General features: G+C 38.1%; 2 protein-coding genes across 8 annotated transcripts; one reads left to right on the forward strand and one right to left on the reverse strand.

Moving 5' to 3' along the window:
• Positions 1-1,316: 1,316 nt before the first annotated feature.
• ptges3a (prostaglandin E synthase 3a (cytosolic)) lies at positions 1,317-8,273 on the reverse strand. The gene is made up of 8 exons (XM_053483303.1): positions 8,060-8,273; positions 4,799-4,912; positions 4,643-4,712; positions 3,661-3,759; positions 3,450-3,539; positions 3,312-3,368; positions 2,682-2,709; positions 1,317-2,559 (listed from the first exon to the last, which is right to left on the reverse strand). Coding segments are annotated over exons 1-8 (480 nt in total). The 5' UTR covers positions 8,062-8,273; the 3' UTR covers positions 1,317-2,539.
• Positions 8,274-12,798: 4,525 nt separating this feature from the next.
• Positions 12,799-23,225, forward strand: dtx3 (deltex E3 ubiquitin ligase 3). Of its 7 annotated transcripts, none has more exons than XM_053483056.1 (5): positions 12,801-13,276; positions 13,415-13,461; positions 15,905-16,683; positions 16,802-17,019; positions 21,447-23,225. In XM_053483056.1, the coding sequence occupies exons 1-5, from the start codon at positions 13,197-13,199 to the stop codon at positions 21,520-21,522; spliced, it is 1,200 nt and encodes a 399-aa protein (XP_053339031.1). In that variant the 5' UTR covers positions 12,801-13,196; the 3' UTR covers positions 21,523-23,225. The 7 variants fall into 7 exon arrangements, with proteins under 7 accessions (XP_053339025.1, XP_053339031.1, XP_053339026.1 ...); XM_053483051.1 differs by lacking the exon at positions 21,447-23,225 and adding an exon at positions 14,485-14,925 and having other exon boundaries at positions 13,185-13,276; positions 16,802-17,351; XM_053483054.1 differs by lacking the exon at positions 21,447-23,225 and adding an exon at positions 14,485-14,731 and having other exon boundaries at positions 13,185-13,276; positions 16,802-17,351.
• Positions 23,226-26,058: the final 2,833 nt, after the last annotated feature.

Here is a 26,058-nt window from a genome sequence, read left to right on the forward strand (position 1 = left end):
AAATGCAGAAACACTTGTGCCATATTATAACCAAAATACCACTACTGCTTCCAGTTTGTCCACTATGACAAAATCCCCAAATAGCACATCGTTTAATAATGGGCTCAGTTTCTGAATTTGATAGTACATCCCCAAGGTTAGAATGCTCTTTTGACTATTTATTTTTCATGCTCCATGCACTACCTGGTCAAAAAAAAAGTCACACAATATAAAAGTTTATTAGACAACCTTTAGCTTTGATTATGGTGCAATGTGTTGGCCAGTTCATGCGTGAAAATGATTCCTCATGCCACTCACTCACAATTTTGAGTCCCCAAAAAATGCCCGTGACAATCAGGCAAGAAAACTCCATAAATGTGATCATTCATTACTAAGAATGTTATTTTATTGCTGAGCCTGGACCTGACCAGCTGAAACAAGCCCTGACCACTACTGTCCAGTGGGACATATGCATGGCGGGTGCATCACTACATCTGCCTCTCTTCTTACCCTGAGGGTCTTTATACTCCCTAGCAAATTTAAGCATTTCTTTCTGATGGCAACATAGCTGTTTTAGTCCAAATCCTTGGAGTTCTTGATACATTGTGTTTACAAATGCACTTAGGTTCACTATTAAACATAGCTGTGATTTCTACTGTCACATAGCAAGGTCAACCAAGCATTTAAATTAGCTCAGCTCACAGATCTTTTTCTGATCACATTTCATTAATGAAGTTGACAGTTCTGTACTTTACTTCCAGGTTTAAATAATTCATTTGACATTTCCTAACCAAATTCCAGTAACTTCTGCAAAACCCATACTAGCTTTAGGCCAATAACAACTGAAACATGACTTTAAGGTCGGCTGGAAATAGAGTCAATGCTGCCACTTCACACTCATTATCTCCAGGAACCCTTGAAAATGAACCCATGAAGTTAACCCTATACAATTAAAAACTTCTTTTAGTGGGTGGGAGAAATGTGTCAGACTGTATACTTAGTCATACATAAACTACTACAAAGGTAAGAAAAGTACTAATAAAAACATGAATGCTAACATTAGCCCAACATTGTGTAAGATTTAGGTGTTAGATGTTGCTATCTTGTAGTACTGTTAACATTTAACAGTGCTACAGAAACATACATTTTGAGCCATTTCAAAGTGAAAATGCATCAAGTAGTCAATTTCAACCGTTATCAGTAACAACAGATGAAATAAACTGTGGGAAATAGAAAGTTAAAAAGCAGTTAAAAAAACAACTCAAATTCATTGCAAAAATTATTCTATGACATCATTTAACATCACATGTTCAGTATAAAGATTAACATGCAAGTCATTGAGGGTGGATTTTTCTTTTCCTTTAATTGACAGCTGCCAGAATGTGAGAATTATCCTCACCTTTAAGCTGCACTTGATCAAAGTGCCAAGAAAAGTGAACAAAAGAATTGGACTTACATGGGTTACTCAACACATGTGAAACAATTGTTTGGACAGAGTTTATTAGAAATATGTAGACAAAACCCCACTGCATTTAACAAACGTAAGTTCCTCAACCTGTGGTGGCAGGTTAGCACAACAAACATTTTTTAGTCACACTTGCATTGCTATTAGGAGTGCAATCACAATTTGGTCAGCTATTGATAATTTACCCTTTTGTTCTGTACAGCGGTGAAGCTTATGTTATATCACTTCACATAAATGGAAGATATCAGTGCTCAAATGCCTGCTACACGTTCAAGTGTGACAATAAATGATTACTAACTTAAAATCATTTGGGAAAGCCGTGTGTACAGACAGGACTATGTACTTTGAACATATTTGATTTACACGTCAACCTATATCGTTGGGGGGGATTATCTAGAGTGCTAACAATACACAATGCTGAGTGAAGCAGAACAGGTATCCTTCAACTTTAAATGTTGCTGTATTTCAATCCACTTCCTTTTTTTTTTTTTTGGCTAGTATTTGCAGTTAAACAAAAGAATCATATGTCTGCGAAGAATGTTTGCTTCACTTACCCACACAAAAACTGAGACTCGAATTAACATAAAAATTTAAAAGATTTATGAGCAAACATGATCTGGATAATGGGGTCTAGTGTGGCTTGGGGGACGGAAATTTTCCTACCACTGGGAATTACAATATGTATATGCTATATAATGGCTGGTCACTGACACTGAAGGAAAGGTGATGTCTTTCTTTCCTTTTCTTTTCCTCACCCCCAACCATCCTCTCCCACAGCCACTGTTGAGTAAATGGGCGATAACTAGAATCCACAAAACATCATGGAAAACTTTAATTGTCCATGCAGAATAAAATGGTAAAGAAAGCAGTGTTGATGACTTGATGACAGCCATTAGCACAATGGTATGCTCTGGTGGGACACTCAGAGCCTGGAAAACAGCTTCAATTTAGGATTTTTGTTGTGTTCGTTGATCTGTATTTTTTTTTTTTTTTTTTTTTTTTTAATTAAATGTTCACCCTCCACAACTACCCTTTATTCCAAATAACATTTAAGCAACGATCCTCGTTTTCTGCCACAGCATTTCCTTTGCAGCATCACTCAAGATCTGGCATCTCTGTAAATAATTTAGGGATATGATGGTTAATTATATCACCTTACACACAATGTAATAGACTTACAAACATTTGCACTAGATTTCTGATTTTGGAGAAAAAAGAAGAAAAAAAAAAAACTTACTCTCATCGTCGCTATCTGGAGAATCTTCCTGCAATTTATGAAAAAAGTGACATTTATCAAACATGTAAAATTACTGTATTTATTTGGGAGCTGTTAGTAAGAAGAAAAGGTAGTTACTGGACATTTTCCATTGTAAATAAAACCTATTTAACATGTATTAGATTAAGCAAAGGCACCTTAAAATTCTGCCAAAATATAATAAGTATAATGGTTTATACAATAATGTATTTACTTATCATGCAAATAATGTCCAACCTGGCTAAATAAATATTAATAAATAATTTATCAATGAATTAATAATTTATTCAATAAAAACTACAATTTAATTAAACCCAACAGACTGAAGGCAGGATTATCATGAGCACCGTACTAAAAAATTGAATTTTTTCTGTTGTATACAATGTATATAGTATATAATTATTTTTCTGCCATTACTTAAGCAGTACGTAGCCATACTTTTTTGACGATGATAAATTAATGATTTGGGTTATTAAATTATATATATTTTTTATATATATATAATTTTATAATTATAATTATTATTATTAATTATTTTTAACTACTATTTGGTTTTCAAGTGGTAATGATTGGAGAGTGAAGCGCTCCTGTGTGACGAGCAAATAATCTTACATCATCTGCACCATCCATGTCAGGCAGATCATCTTCCCCTCCCATATTGTTCATCATCTGTAGGATAAAACAATAAAACATTCAGCGCCACTACTTTCTGTAAAACATCTCAAAGCACTCAAAGATAGTTACACCTACCTCTGAGAAACGGTCATAGCTGGACAACTCTTCATCTGAATCATCTTCCCAGTCTTTCCAGTTATTGAAGTCAACGCTGAGCCAGTTGAACTATATATAAAATGATTTAAAAAAAATGACCAATAATAACAACAATAATGACTTTAGTATTTCATGACCACAAACATTTTAAATGACAGGTTCTTTCAAGCAATAAAAAAATTAATCGTACCTTTGCTTTGTCTTTTGTTAATCTTGGCCACGACTTGCCGGGTTCTGCTTTTCGTAGACAGCAGTACACAGACCTGTCTGTACGTTTGTGTTTTGACTCCTGCAAAATCACAAAGAACCCGTCTCTTATACCACATAGCAAAAGACTGTGTTTTTCCTTCTGGCTCTTCCTTTTAGTTATGCTGTTAAAGTTAGTCCTGCCGGAGTCCCTAATTGCACTCTACACTAAATATACATTCACATTATGTGACTGTGACCATACCTAACTGTTATCTCTTCTCTGCTGCTCTGCCCTCTCCTGTTCTCTTTTCCTCTGTCACGCTACACGTCATTCCTGAGCTGCCAGTGATCCAGACTCCCTCTGCCCTCTGGACCTGTCTGACTCATCCTGGTGCCCCAGGTTCTGTTTGGAGATCTCGTCACATGGATGCCCCGTGTGTCTTTTTGGAATGCGTCCAGTGTCTGGGAACGGTTTAACTGTCCCATGAACACAGTTCTGGCCTCGACGGATGTTGACAGATGTTTCTCTGAGGACTTGGCTGCAGTTGCTCGATAGTTCAGGACTGGAATTTCCTACTAGTCTACCTGAGCCTCCAATAACTACCTGGACTCCATATCAACATCAATTAACATCAACTGTTACACTGGAACTTCCTGACACCTAACACACTGTATTAATGCAGATCCCGCTATCCGTTATCACCCGGATGAGGATGGGTTTCCTGTTCAGTCAGGTTCCTCTCAAAGTTTCTTCCTATTGCCATCTTGAGGAGTTTTTCCTTGCCACTGTCGCCCTCGGCTTGCTCATGAGGGACTATCTGACCATTTTGATTCATACACATTCGCATTCCATACAAACTTAATTATTTTGATTGTGTTAAGCTGCTTTGGGACGATGACAATTGTTAAAAGCGCTATACAAATAAAATTTAATTAAAAAATTAAACTACTATGTCAGTCACCAGCTCCATTAATATACTTACATTTGGGTCAATGGCCTCAAATAGCTCTACTTCATTATGATATTTGATGCTATCGACTCCACCTACACAACTAAACAGAAACAAACATGAGAATAAAAAAATGCATGGACATCTACAACGTCCATCTCATTTACATATTGGCTTTTGTGAGCAAACCTGAAGTTAAGCTTTGATTTGTTGAATTTCACGTCAACATCTTTGCTGTCTTCTACACAGAATTCAATGAAGACGGAGTCCCGTCTGTCGTACCACTTAGCAGTTGAGGGCTGCCTGTTCAATGAAGAAACGGGTAATTGTGGCATATGAATAAAATACAACATACAAAGACAATATTAAATCCATAAATATGTACATGGGAAACAAAGTCTACATACTAAATCATGCATCTGAAGATTAGGATGCAACAACCTTAAAAATTTTTATGATTTATTAATGTACTGCACATTTTATTAATTTATTTATATGAAACCTTGGGGTTGTTTTCACCATTGGTGTCATTTGATTGCACAAATGAAAGACAGCACTGGGAGAAAGAAATCTGATCCTGAATTTGCCCACATGTATAACATGCATATTGCAGGATGTCCACATATCTAAACTTACAATGTGAAAAAAAAGAAACAAAAAAGGCACAATGGATGCCATATGCAAGTTTTTATTTTTATATATAAAATCATTTATTCAGTGTCAACCCTGTGCTCTTAAATCTTGGGTAACTGGGATTTATAGAAGCGCTCATCAAAGGTTTGTTTTACATTTTCTTGACTACTCCTTTTTTTTTGCGTTTAACAAACCGTTCACTAGTACTGTTTTTTAATGCTATAAAACCGTGTGCAACTTTTTTTTTTTCCCCCGTAATATTGCTTCATATGAAACCAAGCAACAATAATTCTCCGATTCAGTTACAGGTGTGAAAGCACCTTTAAGACCCGACAATCAGAAGCATAGTGACCACATACGAGGTAATCTGTGTTGGCTGAGTCAACATCACATTCATTTTAAGGGCGTATTCACACTAGGCATGGTTGCCTTGTACTGTGCCCCAGCATGACCGTACCCCACGCCCTATCCTTTATGTGTTGAAGAAAACACTTAAATATACTGTAATGAAATTTATTTGTTTATTTGCCATAGCTTACAAGAAGTCAATTTAGACGCGAAGGGACACACGACCCTCTTGCGTGCCTCATGGATTTACTCATTATTGGGATAAAATCACCGGAGACACCAGATACGATATCATGGAATACCGTACCTCTGTGGCAGTGTGACCTGTATCGTATTTGTATTGTTTAGGACAATTTTACAAATATCACGGATTAGATATTACTTTTTCCTTAGATTTTGTTAGTTTAACTACTAAAAACTACACTCACACAGGATTCTGAGTGGTACCAATGAGTAAATAGATTAGAGCACCACCTGTAGGATTACACACAAACTGCAACATTTTATGATCTCAAGTGCAAATATATAAATTTTAAACTTTTTTGGAGTCAGTGTGGAGACACGTGAATTTCTAAGACTTGTTTAAATCATTATATTTTAAACTTTTTTTCCCCTCTTCCCAAAGGACTATCACATAATTGATGTCGCAGCATTTGAGTTCTGTGCTTGTGCATGATTAGATATCACACTGATTCTGAACTTTGACTGTCAAATGTGCTCAATCACAGTGGATCTGTTTGCTTAGACACTTATGCTATATACACTTCACAGTGTTTTATGCATAACTGTCTCGAGGTTCAGGGTCTGTTTGCTCAGTTATGCTCACTACTGCATGTTTTGCCATTACACACACTCGGTTTCACTGTCACTTTCATCCTTCTCTTTGCACAATTACTTGGATATTTGCACATCCCATTTAACACTTAGCCAAATATAAAATAGCACATCATGGCTGCACTGCATTTAACTTTATTTCTCCCTCTCTTCTTTTAATTGTGATTTATATGCTTTATGTACACGCTTCTTACATCTTGTTTTCGTTCTTAGCACTATAACTTCTGGTCAGTTTTCACATTACCCTCTGTATACTGACCATATGTAAGATATACAGTGTGCAATCTACAACCTGTCTGTGTTACTGTCTCCATTGCTGCTGGATATCTTGAATATACTTTAAAAAATAAAGTATCTATCTATCTATGCAATGCTTTGGATTTTTACATTCATTAACGTGAAATGGTACATGGATCCTGGGGTCGCCTATTTCCTGCACATATCACTGCTTTCCTTGCTTTAACACACCCACCATAACCACACAAAGGCTGGCAATTAACTGGTTAATTTAATTAGGTGTGTCAGACCACTCATAGGAAAACAAATGTGCAGGACACGGTGTACTCCTTAGTCAGGGATGGGACCCTGCTACCTACAACACTCCCAAAACAAGACTTCACACAGTGCGCCTTTCACAGGGATGGGTACACATGAGCTTTCTCTCCCTGACACAGCTTGTGCTCGGATGTCGCTTGACCTGATGCCCAAAGGATAGCGGACGTTACCGTGGCAACCTGAGGCACATTTAAGACACCTGTCTAGAAACCACGCGTTGCTAGCTAGCAAACAAACAATCACCGACATGTGCGGCTACTAAACACTCACAAAGACTCAAATTAACCCGTGCTCATGCTTTTTGGTTGATGAGGCCGATTTTCTTTGCATCAAGGTCGCCTGTTGAAATAACCGGAGCTCACATTAAGCCGCTTTGAGATGAGCTAGCGTCACCTAGCGCAGCTCCGATACTGCAACATCACGCTTTCTGGGTTAAAAAAAAAGCCTGGCTAACAATAAAGCTAATGCATAACACGGAACGAATAAAGACTGCCTAAATAGTAGGAGTCTTAAGGAAATCTTTGTAAAGTATTATAGATATGTGAATCATTTGGTGAGCCATATAGAAAGAGAATTATTAAGCGGGAAAAAACAAAGCATGATCATGCTAATTCTCATACACTCATACATTGGGCGGTAGCTAGCATGATGTTTGCATGTTCTCGAACTTTCCATGTGGCTCGGAGACCGCCAAAGGTAGCATGAAAAGTCTTGAAAAATTTCAAAACGCCACATGGGTTTGTGTAAGTCCGCTAATTAGATAACTAGCTCAGTCGCTATGTGCTGTAGAGGCCACACCGATGTTAGCATGTTCAGCTATCTGAATTAGTTAGCATTAGCAAGCTAGCATTGCTTGCAGCACACTAGGCTCCACAGCCTTACATTACTGCTTTAATATAAATAATTGCTTTAGGTAACTGCCGTTTTTTGTATGCATTTTCCTAATAAATAAATGTTAACTTCATGTTTATCATTTTGAACTAAAAGTTTTGCTAAGATCCTTTGCTAGCTGGCTAAAAGTGCGCGAGCCACCTAGCTGGTAAGTTAGCATCTCGTTTGCCAGGAGGAAAAAAAACTTACATGTCGGGATCAACTTTCACCAAAATTGCACTGCTTTAAAGCGACAGCCTGATAGCGGATCTGATGCTTGCTCTGATACACTTGCTTAAAATAAAAATAAACCCTCACACAAAAAATAACGACTCTAGCAATAACCACCGGACGCTAAGTGCAAATCTGCTGCTGAATCCTCTCTCGCGTGTCTCCGCTGTGCTTTCTGTGCGCGCGCGCGGTGACGCAGCTCGTACTTTCTGGCGTCTTCTATACGGCGCGTTCAGGAAGCATTGCGCGCGCACGCGGCTTGAGGGGTCGCCGTGGCAACGCCGCCCAAGTTCCACCAAGCGCTTGTCTTTGGTTATGGTGGAAGACTGTAGCAATCTAATACTGTATTTTATTTCAGTTTTGGAGTAGGCTTGTAAAGCGTCCCGTAAAATACGGGATATACACACATATACAACCTCAAACAGCATATTCATGTCTTTATGGACCATGCTTTTTTAAACTGTTACCAGAAAAATTGTCCAAAATGTTCAGGTGAATTTCTTTCACTGGAACAAAGGGGTCAGGCCCAACTCCTGGACAGCAATACTGGGTATGCAAACTCCAAGCACACAGAGACGGCAATCGAGCCCGGCCAGAAATCGGACCCAGACCCTGGAGGTGCAAGGCCACTACACCTCTGTGCCGTCTGTGTGAAATATTCTCGATTTTTTAAATATCCTGATCTGATATCCTGATTAAACATGAACATGTGTAAATACTGTACTTCAGAGTGCACTACTTGTAGGATTATAAAGAAACAGTTTTTACCTCCTCAAATGCCTCCAAAGTATTAAAACTCAGCTTGAGAGTAAGCGCGAGTTGAGGGTTAGTGAGCATGCAATGCTTTTCGACTAATTTGCTGTGTTTTGAGACTTGTGTAAGCATGTGTACTGAGTAGGTTTGAGACTAATTTGCTTACTGAGTTTGGAGAAAAAGGCAGATCGGAAGTCTTTAACACGTGCAATTTTCGTAAATGTAACACCATAAAAATATATATCTGTTGCACCACCATTAGGAAGCTTCTGCACTCGTTAAAGATTTGTTTATACCTGAGGCAGGACTGGTTGATTAACCTGTTTATATCTATTATAAATGATTATTTAAAAAAATAATAAAATTTGGAATCAGTGTGGTGATTCATAACTGAATTACATTTTTCCTCATCTCAAAGAGCCCATCAGGTTAATATGAGTCTTAATGTTAGAGATTTGTCTCCCGGTTCCTGGTTGGAGCAAGGGTTATCCCGATAACAAATCTTTCACCCTTATAGCGATAATAGAGATAACAACACTGTCACCCAGTAACAAGTGATCCTGATACCAAACAGATACTATGGTCAACAACCAAGTGTCTCAAATATCTCCATACATAGGAGACATTAACTTTTTAGCAAAAATATCTTCCAAAGGTTTTCAGATTTAGTTGAAGCTTACCTGCGGCTCCACTCGCATTCATGTTCTATGCTCTGTTGCTGTAAATGATTCACAGTCTGATCGGGCGTTTCTTGTTCTTGTTTAACGATGGTTGGCATCCAGTAGGTGGGTTTCTTTTGCTCATCGTATGCACTGTCACTGTAGATGCTCTGGACTCCGAACTGTTGTTTCGCTATAGACATTTTTTCAGTCTGCTCTGGGGTTTCAGTGAGTCGCAACTCTTGTTGTTCTGGTGTTTAAGATGTTTGCAAAAATTGCAATCACTCTGCTGATGAAGTGGTCAGGTTAAGATTTTTCACTTTAAAAAACAGCAAGTCCTCGAACCAACTGTCTGATCAGGAAATCAAATGAAGATATATTATTACCTCACAGTATGACATAATCGTTGATGATGACACTACCTACTTCACTGAGGTTCGCCTGTGATGCAACTACTTGTTCAAACACAAATCAAACAGAATTTGTGTTTTGTGGTAGGTAGGAAGGCCCAGGTTCAGTTAATATAGGATAAAAGTGTTAGGTTTTGTAATGCTTTGCTTTGTTCCCTTACTTTGTTTTCACACCTGTTCATGGTGCCTGTGGATGTGATCGGGATACATGGTCATACTAGTCCCTCAACCACTACTCATCATACCAATATACATGTAGCGCTCCTTCATAATAGTCACACTGTTATTCACAGTCAGATTTATTTACCCATAATGTACACTATTCTGCACTGACCTTCATTACCTCAGTCTTAAAGCACTCTCTTGTTGCACTTCTCTCACTTTTCAGAAAAAGTGAGCAAATTCCAACATGACTGTGGATCAATTCCTGCTATTCGTTATCACCCAAATGAGGATGGTTTCCTTGTTGAGTCTGATTTATCTCAAGGTTTCTTTCTATTGCCATCTCAGGGAGTTTTTCCTTGACAAAATCTAATCATCTTGATACACGTGTGTGTGTGTGTGTGTGTGTGTGTGTGAGTTTAATATGTATGTATATTATATTCTGTTTTTTCTTATTTGTTTCTGACGAAGCATGTGTCGTCTCCCACAGGAATTCTTTCTGGCATTAAGCTCTGACTGTCTGAGGCTAATTTGACTTTTTTTTTTTTTGTAAAATTGGAACAAAGTTTTTTCATCATAAACATTCTTTAGTCTGCTCCGGGGTTTCAGTAGCCATTAACTCTGCCTGTCGTATTTGTTGCTGAGTGAGTTGCAACTATTGTTGTTCTGGTGTTTTTCAAAAATTGCAATCTCTATGCTGATAAAGTGGTCGGGTTAAGATTTTTCACTTTAAAAAACAGCAAGTCCTCAAACCGACTACATGATTAGGAAATCAATGAAGATATATTATTACCTCCAGTATGACATAATAGTTGATGATGACACTGCCTACTTAACTGAGATTGGCCTGTGATGCAACTACACAGGTCAAATGCAACTGCATGATTATATTGTTACAATCTATCTAGCTAGCTAGGCTTTTAGGATGTATTTCATGAAAGAAGGTGTACAGTACTAGACAAATCCAAAGCACAATTATTATTTAATTAAACAAACATTTAAAGTACAGTTACAAACATAACACCTGATTTGATACTACAAGTTTATTATGAGTGGAAAATATGACTAGGGGAAGAAGTATACAGGGGAACTGCACTAATGTAAAGGATGTTATATTTGATGTAAATAGTTATATTTCACTTATAAGTGTATATATACTCACCATGTAAATACATACATAAAAGTTTTCATTTATCATCTAAAGTAATAATGTTATACAGTACAAGTCAAAAGTATGGACACAGCTTCTAATTCAATGTTTAGGATTTATTTTCTACATTCTTAAAGTAGGAATAATAGAGAGTTCAAAACTATTAAATAACATATGTAATTATGGAATTAGGTAATAACAACAACAACATCAATAATAGTCACTTGTTATTTTAAGACACCAGGGTCAGGTGTTCTGGGAAAGTTCTTGCAAGAACATTATTGTCAAGGGCTTTTGCAAAACCCATCAGGCACCATAATGAAGCTGGCTCTCATGAAGACCAACCCAGGAAAGCAAGACAAAATTGCATATAATTTAAGATTAATAACAAATAAAGCAATAGCAAATAAAATGTGTAGCTGCTGTAATGTAAATGATAAGAGGACTAACTTGTTTTGCATTATAGCAGCTACATTTTTTGTAAAACAATGCAACCAACAAGGTAGTGTTATCTGCGGCGAAAATGTGGATGTCAGTCTGTGATCTGGGCTACTGAAACCCTGGATTAGACTGCAGAGCATTTACAGCGACAGCTCTTACAACAGTAAGAACTGCTGAAACATTGGAGCCATTAATTAATTAATATGTACTTATTTAAATTAGCACACAATAAGTGTTTTTAAATAAATTATAGTCAATTTTTTTGCAATTTGAAAAGATGAACCCTTTTTCTGGACAAGAACAGTTCTAGTGGGGACACTTTATTAAATAAAATAAAAATAATCGTAAGTAGGTTTGAAAAAACTATTTTGTTATGCTGAGTTGACCAGGTTATAAAATTAATTATAGACCAAATCAATTATGATTTAGTTCTTAAGAATGACAGAGAGCCCAATCATCCAAGAACAGCTAGTGACAAACAATGCTTTTTCCAGTATGATGGAGCACCTTGTCATATGGCAAAAGTGGTAACTAAGTAGCACAGAAAAATTTTGGGTTCAGGGCCAGGAATCTCCCCAGAATCTTATTGAAAATGTTTGGTCAATCCTTAAGAGGGCAAACGCAAATCCACAAATTCTGACAAACTGAAAGCATTGATTATGCAAGAACGGGCTGCCATCAGTCAGGATGTGGGCCGGGAGTTACCTGACAGCACGCCAAGGCAAATTGTAGAGGTCTTGGAAAAGAAGGGTCATCATGTCAAATATTGAATCTTTGCATAAGCTTAATGTAATTGTTAATAAAAACCTTTAACACATATGGACGCATGTAATTATACTTTAGTATACCATCTGATAAAAAGGTCTAAAACCACTGCAAAAGCAGACCTTGTGAAAAGTAATTGTTGTGTTTTTCTCAAAACTTTTGGCCACGGCCAAAAATATATAAATATAGAAATAATATAAAGATGTGTGTGTGTGTGTGTGTGTGTACATATATGTGACCAAAATAGCATCATCCAGTTTGCTCTAATGTTAGTTATACAGGCCAAAACTAAAAATGAGATCTACTTTTTATTTTATTTTTTTTATTTAGTATATACGTTAATGGGAATCGATCATGCACACATCCACAAATCTTAAACTAATCCGACACCTGAAGTGAAAAGCTGCCATTCAAAATGGCGCCGTTCACTGATCCGAGTGACGAACTTCCTGCTTCCCTCATCACGGGTCCTGGAAACTAGACCAAGGCAAGATGACACCCACATCGCGTTACCGGAGACTTAACCAAAAATAATACAACACGGTGATCCTGACATGGTTTCGGGAATCCTCGGTGTGCTAGGATGGGACGCGGTCAGAGAGCTGAACAACGAGACAGAGCCAGTGCTCGTGCGGTAACCTGGAGGACTGTGGACGTTACAAGGGCTTGACGTGAGAGAGGAGATCACGTTAACCAAAAAGAAAAAGAAATGCATCGGTCAGGATCCGGTGTAACTATTGCGTCATAAAGGTGAAACAAATGCAACGTTTGTCTTTATGCTTCCATCGGACCTTAACCGCTTTCCAAACATAGATCATCATCCACCCTATAGCGAGCTCTTCCGGCAGCACAGGAGGTGAGATGCACGCCTTCTACATAATAATAATAATAATAATAATAATAAAAATGCTTTTGTTTAAAATAGTGACTTGTTTAATATAAAGTTGTATGACTTACTTGAAGTGTCACTAAATTTATATGGTTTCTGTAACAGGGTAATATTCAAACCTGCTGTTAAAGGCGAATTTATGGGATCACAAGGTAAAAGATATATATTTTTGCTCCCTTAATTAATTAATAACATAAATAATAATAATAATAATAATAATAATAATATAGGCTGCTGTGTGGTGCCGGATGTTTGCACTTGGTTGAGAGAAAGAGGAGGCGGAGAGAGAGCGAAAGAGAGAGAGAGAGCTCTTTGTTGTTTATCCGGTGTTTTTGTACCGTTTGCAAACAGCTGATTCGGTTCCGCTCCGCGCTGCGAGCGCCTGTTGATATTTGACGGCGGCTGATGCTGTCACACACACACACACACACACACACACACAGAGCCAGCCTAAAGTCTCGAATATTCCGTGAAGAGATTTAGGTGTGCTGATTGATTAGCCCCACGACACAAGAGAGAGAAGGTGTTACACTGTGTCATGTTATTCGATCACAAAGGTAACGTCACGCGCCTGTGTTGTAACAATGTAACAATTTACTTTGTGGGTTTTTTTTTTTTTTTTACCGCGCGCGCTGCGCTGCTCAAGAGTTTACAGGCATGTGTGTGTTTTATCTAGAAGGGGCAAAAGCTGCCAAGTCGGATGTTTGTCGGTCAACATGTGTGTTAGTTCACTTGAGTTTACATTCAGACCTGATATTTTTGCAAAAGCAATTTGTGCACAAAATGTGTCGAGATTAAAATTCAGGGGAAAAATAGTTTATATAGGTTTATCTATCTACCTATCTATCTATCTAGGAACCTTTGTAGTCCAACTAGGGACTGTGGAGGCCAGTGGTGATTGGTCCAACTACACCTTAGAGGGTTTACAAATAGGTCACTAGGTTGTATGAATATGAATCTAGTTCACATTTTTTGCTGATGCAATGCATGCATCATGCCACAAAACCTGAACATTATGTCAGTTACCTTGATCCAGTAAGCCTGGCTTATCTATCGTTTCCTTAGTAATAGTTTCAAATTTCATTTAAAGAGATTTAATGGATCCATGCTAGTAATATAAACACAGTGAGGATTGTTTTTACTGTGTCTTCTCACCTTGATTTTTCTGTGCCTAGTTTCATCTGATGAGATGAGTGTGCACACAAGACAGGGAAATGATGAGGTACTGGTGTCTCAGGCTGTGTGGGATTACCTGGCAGCAGCCGGGAGATCTTGGCTGCTTGACTTTGAGGATAAACAGGGGCTGAGTGCTGGAATCATACGGCGTGGAGAGTGTGGAGGCTGCTGTGCTGTAAGACACCTCTCACCTGTGAGACACCTCTTCCCTGTAAAGAGTCCAGCTAGGGACTGTGGAGGCCAATGGTGATTACCATTGTATTTATTCCCATTTTTACGACCATGGTAAGACCTCCGGTCAACATTCACATGCACAACGGGCAATTTGGGAACTCCAATTAGCGTACTCTGCATGTCTTTGGACTGGGGGAGGAAACCGGAGTACCCGGAAGAAACCCACAAAGTAAGGGGAGTCCAGCTAGTGACTGTGAAGGCCAATGGTGATTACCATTGTATTTATTCCCATTTTTATGACGTGGTATGACCTCTGGTCAACATTCACAAGCGCAACAGGCAATTTGGGAATGCCAGTTAGTGTAACCTGTATGTCTTTGGACAGTGGGCAGAATATCCCCCCAAAAAAAAAAAAAAAACCCCAAGCACGAGGAGAATGTGCAAACGTAATGCACACAAGACTCAGACGCGAGTATCGAACCTGGATGTGCAAGGCAACAGTATTAACCACTAAGCTATAGTACCACCATCTATAACCTTCATACCTTGATATTACTATGATAAATTATTTTATTACTGTAATAAAATAAGCCTTGTTTTTATGTTTAGTTCATGTTTTCTATGTTTAATATTTTTATGTTCTTTGTTCAGTTCATTTTTTTGGTAAAATGACAGGCTCTGGGGGTGTGTCTGTGTGTGTGTGTGTGTGTGTGAGAGAGAGAGACAGAGAGAGAGAGAGCAAATGACTAATATTAGTTATACCAGTTATATATTATTCTTGTGTTGCACACCTTTCAAAACATTAATTTGACTATAAATGGATAAAATGTATTATTTGTTATTTAATTTAAAAACGCAGTAATTAATTTCTTGTTTTATTTTTGAATTATTTGATAAGGTAACTGCTTATGGAATTTTTTGGGTGCGGTTTAAAGTATTATTTATAGCTTATGCATTTATCTTTTGGTCCAGCTACACCTTAGAGGGTTTAAATATAGGTCACTAGGTTGTATGCATATGAATCTAGTTTACATTTATTTTTTGCTGATGCAATTTATGCATCATGTCGAAAAACCTAAAAATGATGTCTGTCACCTTGATCAAATAAGCCTGGTTTCCCCATCGTCTCCTTAGTAATAGTTGTACATTTCATTTAACAAGATTTAATGGATCCATGCTAGTACTATAAAATACACAGTTTATTCTTTTTGCTGTGTCTTTTCACCTTGATATTTCTGTGCCTAGTTTCATCTGATGAGATGAGTGTGCGCACAGGACAGGGCAGCGATGAGGTGCTGGTGTCTCAGGCTGTGTGGGATTACCTGGCAGCAGCCGGGAGGTCTTGGCTGCTTGACTTTGAGGATAAACAGGGACTAAGTGCTGGAATTGTTCGGCGTGGAGAGCGTGGAGGCTGCTGTGCTGTAAGACTCTCACCTGTGGAGGGTAGGACCAGGTTGACGGAAGGGACAGTCTCAGCTGCCACGCGTAAAGCCTTTATTGACCTGTGCCGTTCTGCCCGCAAGGAGATGACCAAACAGGAAGCGGCTCCAAAGAGAAAGCGCTCTCTGTTACCCTGTATCGGGGTGGCGGAGATGGATGCCGAAGGGAGTTTGCTTCCTCCACCTCCTCCACAGCCTCGTCGATCCCAGAGGCAGCAGCAGCTAAGGTACAAGAAAAATACAGAGACGGAACCCTGTGCCGCTCCAGCAAAGACGGATTGTGCATCAGGAGCAAGCCGGTCGAGTGAAGACGACAGTGTCATCTGCTCCATCTGTATGGGAGAGATGGTGGAGAAGACCACTTTGGACAAGTGTGGCCACTCGTTCTGCCGGACTTGCCTGGAACAGGCATTCCAGGTGAAGAAGGCTTGTCCTGTGTGCAGGCTTGTTTATGGCCAGCTTATTGGAAATCAACCAGCAAACGGTAGCATGATGGTGGAAAGAGACCCAGGTCTAGAATTACCTGGGCATGAGGGCTATGGCTGCATATGCATTATCTATAGCTTCCCTCCCGGGTTCCAGTCAGTAAGTAATCAACCTAACTAATGTTTGCTGTCTTGTTTTGTCATTTGACTGAATTAAATAGCGATCATTAACATGCAGTCTTTCACTAGTTTTCGTGTTGTTCTGTTTTGTTTTTTAGCAAGAGCACCCAAACCCTGGTGTGCTTTATCCAGGCACTGATCGCGTGGCCTACTTACCGGACAGCCCCGAGGGTAACCGTGTGTTGCGTCTGCTACGGCGCGCTTTTGCACAGCGGCTCCTTTTCACTATAGGAACCTCTATGACCACAGGCATGCATAATGTCATCACATGGAATGATATCCACCACAAGACCGCTATATTGGGTGGACCACGAAGGTGTGCCATCTTATATTTATTGTTGATAAAAACTGTTTTTGCCGTGATACTTCCTGTCATGTGGGTGATCCATAGAAATTTTGCTTCACTCCAAGCATAATGGAACATTAATAATTTAACAACACTTGACTATATGCAGAGGGAGTGCTGAATTGTAACATGGCCTGGCTGTATAAGTCAGGAACCCTTTCTGAAGAAAGGTCTTCTTTGTCTAAATTATTTTGGCCTCGTCTAAATTATTTATGTTGTAGGACTATGGTGATGTTAAAGAAGTCAATCAAGATTCGGTTCCATGATTACAATCCAAAGAAAATTCATAGTGGTGTAGAGATTTGAACCCAGTAAAAACCAACACCGTGCAGATGTGACATATCTGGCCTGAGTGATCTAAGCAGCTAAATGACCAACAGCATAAAATTAGGGCCCAAGCACTAATAATTTCAGCATGTATAGTCATATAGTGCTGATGTTATAATGTGGGTATTATTATTAGGGCCCAAGCACTATGACATCATCGCCATCGCTCTAATGCACGTTGTAATAGTGCTGATGTCATAATGTGCAAAGGCCCTCTTGTTCTATTTCTTTTCTCTTTCAATCATCCTGGCTTTTTTGAAGGTCCAAACATTCTCAAAAACTCATGCAGTTTAAAAAAAGATTTAGTAACAAGTTGCACAGCTTCTTTTAAGTTTACAAAACCTTTTAGAGAAATTTGCTGGCCAAACAAAATTCTTTACATTGCAGTTTAGTTGAGACAACGTGTACCCAGTTCAAAACCTTAAGTTGACTCAACTTAGCTCAAGTAGTATTGGTTGTGGGCCCAATTATATTTGTCTAGGTTTGAGTAGATAAAGTAGATAAAATGCCCAACTTTTTATCTACTTAAAAAATAGGATGACTCCCACTGATCTAGCTGTTTCAAGTGATTGTTTTTCTATTAAAAAAAATGTACCTTACAATACTCCAACAATTAAAACACACAATCACTGCTTTAAAAAAACCTTATTCTTCCAATACTAGTAAAAGTTAAATCAGTGATCTGCATAAAACAGGTTCTTTTTTGTTTAACTGTAAATACAATACCTGGATAACACACTTTTTTATATTGCAATATCATCCGTTTCCAAAAACTAGCAAAGATGAACAGTTTTTTACCCAACATGTCAAACACACAAAAGTGTCTTTGGGAACAAGAGTTTGTTTCTCAACATATGAATCAGATGGGAGCATGTCTCTCCAAGTCCAATAGAAATCGTTCGGATTGCTTCATAGATGTCCTCCCAATCCTTTTGTAATTCTAAGTTTAGAGCACAGACCTGACCAAACATCACTCCTAAAGCTGCTGCACAGTCACCCAGACCCTCAAGGACTACGGTCCCCTCCAAAAGGCCAGCCGTCGCCCCTCTGCCCCGGATCCTCCACAGCAGAGCTAAAGAGAACAAGAACTATCTTGTTAAGACAAAGATAAATAAATTTCACAGAATATCTAGTTATGATATAAATAAAAGATATTAATAGGGCTTGTATACCACCAGAGTGTGTAAAATACACAAAATTTGGAATTCTAATGATGGGTTAAAGCTGCTTACTATTTCATATTTACAAGGGTTTGATATTTTCAAGTGTTTTACTTTATTCATCATTTAAGTCGTTCTCAGGAGTAACTACATGTTCGGAGTGATGTTTTAAATTAACAGGTTTTCATAAGAATAAGTTAACTGATATAACAAGAACAAAATGTTACTTCTTGTCTCAACAAAAAAATAAGTTGAACAATACAATATTAATTCATTTAATATTTATCTAGTTGGAGTTTTGACAGTGTGGAAATCGGCACACAGGTTAGAACCTGCTGCCATTAGGAGGCCTGTGAGTCTGGGCTCTGAGATTTTGTTACATATCTCATACACACTTATACATGTCAAACTCGGTACACTTCTAGACTTCTCATTGAACTGATTAATTTTCTCAACTCAATAGAAGATCAGATATTTTGGGCCATTTGCAAAACACACACAATGACACACATTACATATACATTACACATCCTACACACACACGCATCCTACACGCACACACACACTTCACATCCCACACTACATACACACAGTACACATCCTACACACACACGCATCCTACACGCACACACACACTTCACATCCCACACTACATACACACAGTACACATCCTACACACATATACTACATACAATCTACACACACCCTAAATACACTAACACACACTAGACATCCTACAAACACACACACACACACACACACACACACACACACATCCTAGCCAAACGATGACCAGCCCAAGCACCTGCGCCATTACGATCGCCACCAGACCCGGCTCACATTGAGTGACATCAGCACCCCAGGCTTTTTGGAGGTCTTAACATACTCAAAAGGCACACAGGTTGTATGTTGTACACAGTTGGCAGCGATCAGCACAAGCTTGTGCGTATTCGCCGCCCGGGCACACCAAAAAGAAACGTCCAGCCGTGACAATGGCTTAAACTTGTGCCATATTTAGTGACATCAGCATCCTGGGCCTTTAGAGGTCTTATAGAGTGCTCAAAAGTCACACTGGGAGGCGATGGCACAGGTGCTTGGGCCCGCTCATCGCTGCTTGCAACTATATTTTTAATATACCATGTGTTGCGTCTGCTACGGCGCGCTTTTGCACAGCGGCTCGTTTTCACTATAGGAACCTCTATGACCACAGGCATGCATAATGTCATCACATGGAATGATATCCACCACAAGACCGCTATATTGGGTGGACCACGAAGGTGTGCCATCTTATATTTATTGTTGATAAAAACAGTTTTTGCCGTGATACTCCCTGTCATGTGGGTGATCCATAGATCATCACTATGGGGCCCGCTCATCGCTGCTTGCAACTATATTTTTTGCTTTATGTTTGTTTTATTAATGTCTCCCAATAAATATTTACTTCAAAATCTAGATGTTACTCAGAATTTCCTACCCATACCTCAAGCTCATGCTTTTCTGACTGAACATGAATGAAATTCAAGCCAGGGGAAAAGCCAGTTTAGTGAAGGGGAAAGAAACATGGATTTGTGCTTTTGCTAGTGGGAACTTTTTCTAACTTTCTCTATGGTTACAATATGATAAAAAATATTGTAACCATCAAACTTTTGTCTTGTTAGAAAAAGTCACCTCTTCTACTTACATAAACTATAGTAGTAAAATTTCTGTGGTAAAATTCCATTTTTCTTTCTGCCTGCTAGTTATGAACCAAGACTATAGTGTACATCTTACTAACGATCTGGTAATCAAATAAAAAAATATTATTACCTCACTGTATGGCCTAAAAGTTAATTATGACACTGTCTGTTGTTACATTCGTTGAGGGCCGTCGGTGATGTTGTTCCATCCAAAAAGTCTTTAAAAAAAGTGAAAAATTGTTCTTCAATTCTCAGCATGGGAATTTTGATTCTGAAGTGGTATCACCAATAACACTAACTCTCATGTTGTTTGTCAGGCTTTTTGGTCTTGACTTATTTCCAAAAGCTGGATGCTTCGAGGCATCACGTTCGTATGAATGTGACCAAATGATAAAAATGTTATTAGGGCCCAAGCACTATGACGTCAGCCATCCAATAATACTGTTTTAAGAGTGCTGATGTCATAATCTGTGAAGGTTATCTTGTTCTAAGGATTGGAAATTAGCACACAGGTTAAGATTTGCTGACATTTTCACCAGAGTTTTTGGTACATAGCAGATAATTTGGGTCATCTGCAAAACACCAACATCTGTACACAATGGATACACCTTACACTATACTACACAAAACACATCATCTAATTCCATGTTCTTTCATGATTTTTATTTCTACACAGTAAAACAATGTAAAACAATTAGGGGGCAGTGGTAGCTCAGTGTGTTAAGGCTCTGAGTTACGGATCGGAAGATCTGCGGTTCGAGCCCCAGCTCCACCAGGTTGCCGCTGTTGGGCCCTTGAGCAAGGCCCTTAACCCTGTCTGCTCCAGGGGCGCCGTAAAAATGGCTGACCCTGCACTCTGACCCCTGCCTACTAACAAGAAGCTGGGATATATGAAGAATAAAGAATTTCACTGTGCAGTAATGTATGTGTGACGAATAAAGGCTTAACTTAACTAACTTAACAATGCAGACGTTATCCAAAATTTGCAATAATCTTTTAACAGTTGATATTGAGATGTTTTTTCTACTTATGCACTATAAAGTCTTCACAACGGCTCTAATCTAAATTGCTGTTTGTTAATTGGTTATTTCTGAGGCTGGTAACTCTAAATGAACTCTAAATGCTTTCCTGGGAAGGTCTTCATGAGAGCCAGTTTGGTCATGGTGCTAGTACAATCCAAACTTGTGTTCACACGTTTCACTGGTACTGTATATCTGCTCTTTGTATGTTACAGCTTTGGTTACCCAGATCCTACATACCTCGTACGGGTGACGGAGGAGCTGCGGGAAAAAGGAATAACGGCTGACTGATCCTTTGGGACTCGGCACATCAGGACAGCTAGCGACCTGGCAAGTGGATCAGATTGACCACAGAATACCTAGTGATTCACTGTGTTAATGTAAATCACAGCCATTCTACAGTACCTGTTTGGTCAGATGGCTTTTTACAAACACTGAGCTTGTGTCGATTGGTTTCTTTTTTTGTTTGAAGAAAAAGTGATTGCTTTCTTGCAATAAGTGACACATTATAAATGAGTGCAGTGCATTCCACATGTTTATTGGTTTCAGAAACAGCACTTTGAAAAGTTAAGAGCAAAGTCTAAAGCTCTGTGGTTTGTTGAACTCTGAGATGAAGTAAGTGCTGATTAACATCTTTCTGCTGGTGTAGTAGGGAACTGTTTCCATGTTCTAGGCAAATGGCTTTTTTTTTTTTTTATTTATTCCATCCAGCAGGTTTTCTGTGACTTGTTATCCTTTAGCTACTGTCTGGGCCAAGAAAGCGAACCCATAGCTATACCGATCCTGGGCAGTGTTTTTATTTATTCTTTTTTTTTTTTTTATGCAGCACTACAAGGCACTTTGCGGTCACATATGTATGTTAATTGTTAATGTTTGGAGCTAAATTCTGGTCTGTTTTCAGATATGCAGCCTTTTGCAGATGTAGAGGACCAGTTTAACAGCTAAGAGGTGATGTCAATCCCTATATGTCTTTTTTTTTCATCCAGGAAGAAAGTTCTTTTGTTTTAGTATATAGATTTTTTTGTGCAGCTATTATTAATTAGTTGATAAGTTTTGTTTGGGTTAACGGTTGGAAAAGACAAGAATTGGAAAAGAAAGAAAAAGGAAAAGAAAAAAATTGGATGGTTTCTTTTGCATGTCTGTTGTTGACTTGATTGTGCAAACTTCAATATGATGTCATTTAAAACAAAAAGTCCTGTAGACTTTCCCAAATCAAATGAAAGGCACAATCAGATTCTTTCCCAGTGGAAGAATCACACTTAAGCCTCAGATCCATCAAACGGCAGGCGCTGGATTTATTTCATGTCAGTAAGCTTTTTCTTCATTTATACTGACACACTCCTGGTGCAATTTTACAGCCATTTGATTCATTGAAGTTGATCCCTGTAGTGAATTAGAAAGAAAAAAAAATATGCAGAACATTTATTTTCTCATTCAGTCTGTTATCGGAAGGTTTACTAAAGATCGCAGCATGTTCTGACGCGGGAATAAGAATTTCTTCGTAGTAGGTGGGCCGCTGGTTATAGCCAGAAGCACGTTCTGATAAAAAGTAAAGAACATTATATTATAGTACCTATATAAAATAACCGATTATTTATTTCATTATTACAAAATTAAAACCTTTTCTGCTTATAAAAAAAATGATTATGCCTGATTGGCTCTAAAATTACCAATATTATAAAGAAATGGAAAGAAAAATGACTCACTATGTCTAAAGCTGTCTGAAATGTTTCTCTTTGTTTAATCTCCCTCCTCATTTTGTGTTAAGGGACCAATACAAAGATCCTTTTTGGATGATTTAGTGACACCAGTCATGCAAAATTCTATGCAGTTCATGTTAAAAACAGAAAGAAATAAACCTCTTAAAGATAATCGATTGTTATACAAAGTTCATAACTTGCCTATATGACTGTGTTGATTTGTACATGACAACATGTCTGCTACAATATGTGCTTTATGTTTTCATACTTGAATAAAGACTTACGTTCAGTTGCTTTGCAGCCTGAGAGGTTTTTATTGCTCGCATAAGGAGTCTTTGCACAAACTGCTTTGTAAATTCTGACAGGAAGTGAAGGCTCTCGCTGCATAATTGATTGATTTGCAGCTCTGCTCTCTCTTGTGAAGTCACTAAGACATCAGGAGTCCAGCCAGGCAGTTGAAAACTGTTAAAGAATAATGCATGATGTAGAGATATGTAGTTTATTCTAAATATTGATGCGATTCACATGCAATCATTTATTCTGAGCAACTTGGCCAGTAAAAGGCCGAGCAGTTTCTACAGAAGACTGAATTCTATGGGAAATTCGTTTTATCCTGTACAGCTAGTATAATGACTTCAAATCCCTTAAGGCGTAAATCCCAACATGTGTTTCTTTTGGTATTACAGCTGTATGAGAAATTACACTTGGAACCTCAAGACATTCTCTTTAGTGGTTATGTTTTTTTATTGGGTTTTTCTCTCCCATTGTGGGTTTTTGAATCCTGTTTGTTTTTATTATAAACAGGATGTGGGTTCAGATGTCAGAAAGCCATTGCTGGACCTTTTGCAATGACTCTTGACTCCAGAGCGTTTTTTGTCTTTTTTTCTTGGATGACCTTTGGATTGAACTTTCTGATCCAGAGAAATCAGGAGAATATGATGTTTGTTGCTTTGTGTCAGAGTCCATTGTTAAGAAGTGCAGTACATCTAAATTGAATTAAGGTGCAGGGCAACAAATGACTTAATAAAAAGACCTACTTTAACCCAGGGGTTCCCAAAATTGGGGTCGCAACCATATGTGTTGTACCCAAAGTACCATAGAACTACCATGGTACCCACTGAAGTGCCATAGTATCTATCTACCCTGGTACTTTATATATAAAGTCCTATGGCACCTTCCGTAGTAATGTCTGAAGTACGACTAAAACAATATGGCATTACTGTGTCTATTACTGCTGTCACTTCTAATGACTATAACTCGTTGTACATCTCAGTTTGCACTCATCTATACACTAATATTCATTTGCATTCACCGATTTACTTTTCATTCACTTTATAAGTTTATACATATTTTACAAAATATTCTAATTCTTTTAAGTCATTTCTGTCGGTAGTAGCATGGTTGTCTTTCCATGTTTTTTGGTCTACACTATACAGTATATTGATGATCTGCAATTGCAGTGACATCTTTTGTCTATTACTGTATGTTACTATCCTAAGCTACTAAATGTTCGAAATTTCCTTCGGGATTAATCTATCTATCTTACGGTATATACTGTAGATTACCATAGTAAACTATAGTACATACCATAGTAAGATTTCAGGCTAAACTATTGCAGGGCACAAGCACACACCCAATCATGCACTACAGGCCATTCGGAAACATCAATCAACTTACAACACATCTCTAAGCCAGGGTAAATAAAAAACCCATCAAGCATAAATAAAGACATGCAAACTATAAAAAAATAGTGTGGAGGTCAAACTCGAACCCCCAACCCAACATGTGGGAGGTGACGGTGCTTGGGGGTCAGGACTTTGGTAAAAAAAAAAAAAAAATATATATATATATATATATATATATATATATATATAATGTTTTTGGGTCAGTTGTCCAAACAATTTAGTTATCTCTTGATTCAATTGATGAAATAGCTTGGTGGTTTTTATAGGTGTCCATCAGGTGTTCACTGGTTCTGTATCATTTCAAACGAGCTGCAGTATTTACTCTACATCCAGGGATGCTCTCTGGATCGGCTCTGGGATGTACTGAAAGTGATTGAGCTAGTTTATTATTAGGTATATCTTGTAAATCAAATACAAAAGGTCATAGACTTTGATGTCATAGAAATGCATTGCTGTTCAGTCAACAAAAATCAGGACAACACGTCTTCAAACCTCTTCAATGTTTGTCATGGGATACAATCCACATACCATTTTTAATATCTTGCATTTCTTTCTTTCCCTTATTAAATGAAATATTGATAAAAAAAAAATTTAGACAGCTGTACTGCATTACTGAACCATTTACTCAAAATCTATTCTAGCCAGCCCTGTCATATTTGTAAAAAAGTCTTATACTGTATGCCCAATTGACCTCGGTTTCAATCAAGATAGCAAGAGGGAAAGATCTAAGTAGTCCAAGTTCGAAAGAAGGTTCATTATTTGAGCAGGATGACACAAACTTTAGTCAAAAACACTACTCAACTGGTTGTGTTGCAGTAGGACTAATGGTTAAAGTGACAATCAAATGGCAGAATGTGGTATCCAGATCTGTGAGAACGATGTCAGTAAAGACAGTTGGAAATTGTGCATCATTCAATAGCTAAACCTTGTGCATTAGCAGGGTGGACGATTCTTAATTGTAACTTCTTATTCTACCTACACTAATTAACTATAACATAAAATCCTATTAACATTAAAACCACCTAAGTTTTGGGTTCCCGTTGCACCCCCTGGGGCAGCTCTGTCCCCTCGGGCATGGCTCCGCAGGGCCTCTGGAGGTGTACTCCAGAGTCAAATTCTAGCTAATGCAAAGGATCATATATTGATATCATGCTTTAGAATTAACTTTATAAAAGTTTTTGATAAAAAAAAAAAATTCAGATGAGTATACGATATATAACTTACATTTATTAGGTATAAACATTTACGCTTATATTTTAATACTTCAGTACATTCTACTTATATTACTTACATTGTTTGGCTGGATACTTGCATTAAATTTTTATACTTTTAAGTAACTATTTTCCACCCCTGTGCATTATGTATGAAAAAAACAGAATAACGGTTATTCAGTAGCAATTGGTGTTGGATGATAAGATCAGACAATCAGCAAGAACCGTCAA

The sequence above is a fragment of the Clarias gariepinus genome, chromosome 22 (assembly GCF_024256425.1).
Source record: "Clarias gariepinus isolate MV-2021 ecotype Netherlands chromosome 22, CGAR_prim_01v2, whole genome shotgun sequence".
Taxonomy (NCBI): domain Eukaryota; kingdom Metazoa; phylum Chordata; class Actinopteri; order Siluriformes; family Clariidae; genus Clarias; species Clarias gariepinus.

Coding starts and splice junctions, on each gene's coding strand:
- ptges3a (XM_053483303.1), bottom strand. Junction 3,540..3,660: donor TAACAAAAGACAAAGCAAAG/GTACGATTAATT, acceptor TTTTATATATAG/TTCAACTGGCTCAGCGTTGA. Junction 2,560..2,681: donor TCCAGATAGCGACGATGAGA/GTAAGTTTTTTT, acceptor AATTATTTACAG/AGATGCCAGATCTTGAGTGA.
- dtx3 (XM_053483050.1), top strand. CDS start 13,197: ATGCTTCCATCGGACCTTAACCGCTTTCCAAACATAGATCATCATCCA. Junction 13,277..13,414: donor CTCTTCCGGCAGCACAGGAG/GTGAGATGCACG, acceptor TTTCTGTAACAG/GGTAATATTCAAACCTGCTG. Junction 16,684..16,801: donor TCCCTCCCGGGTTCCAGTCA/GTAAGTAATCAA, acceptor TTTGTTTTTTAG/CAAGAGCACCCAAACCCTGG.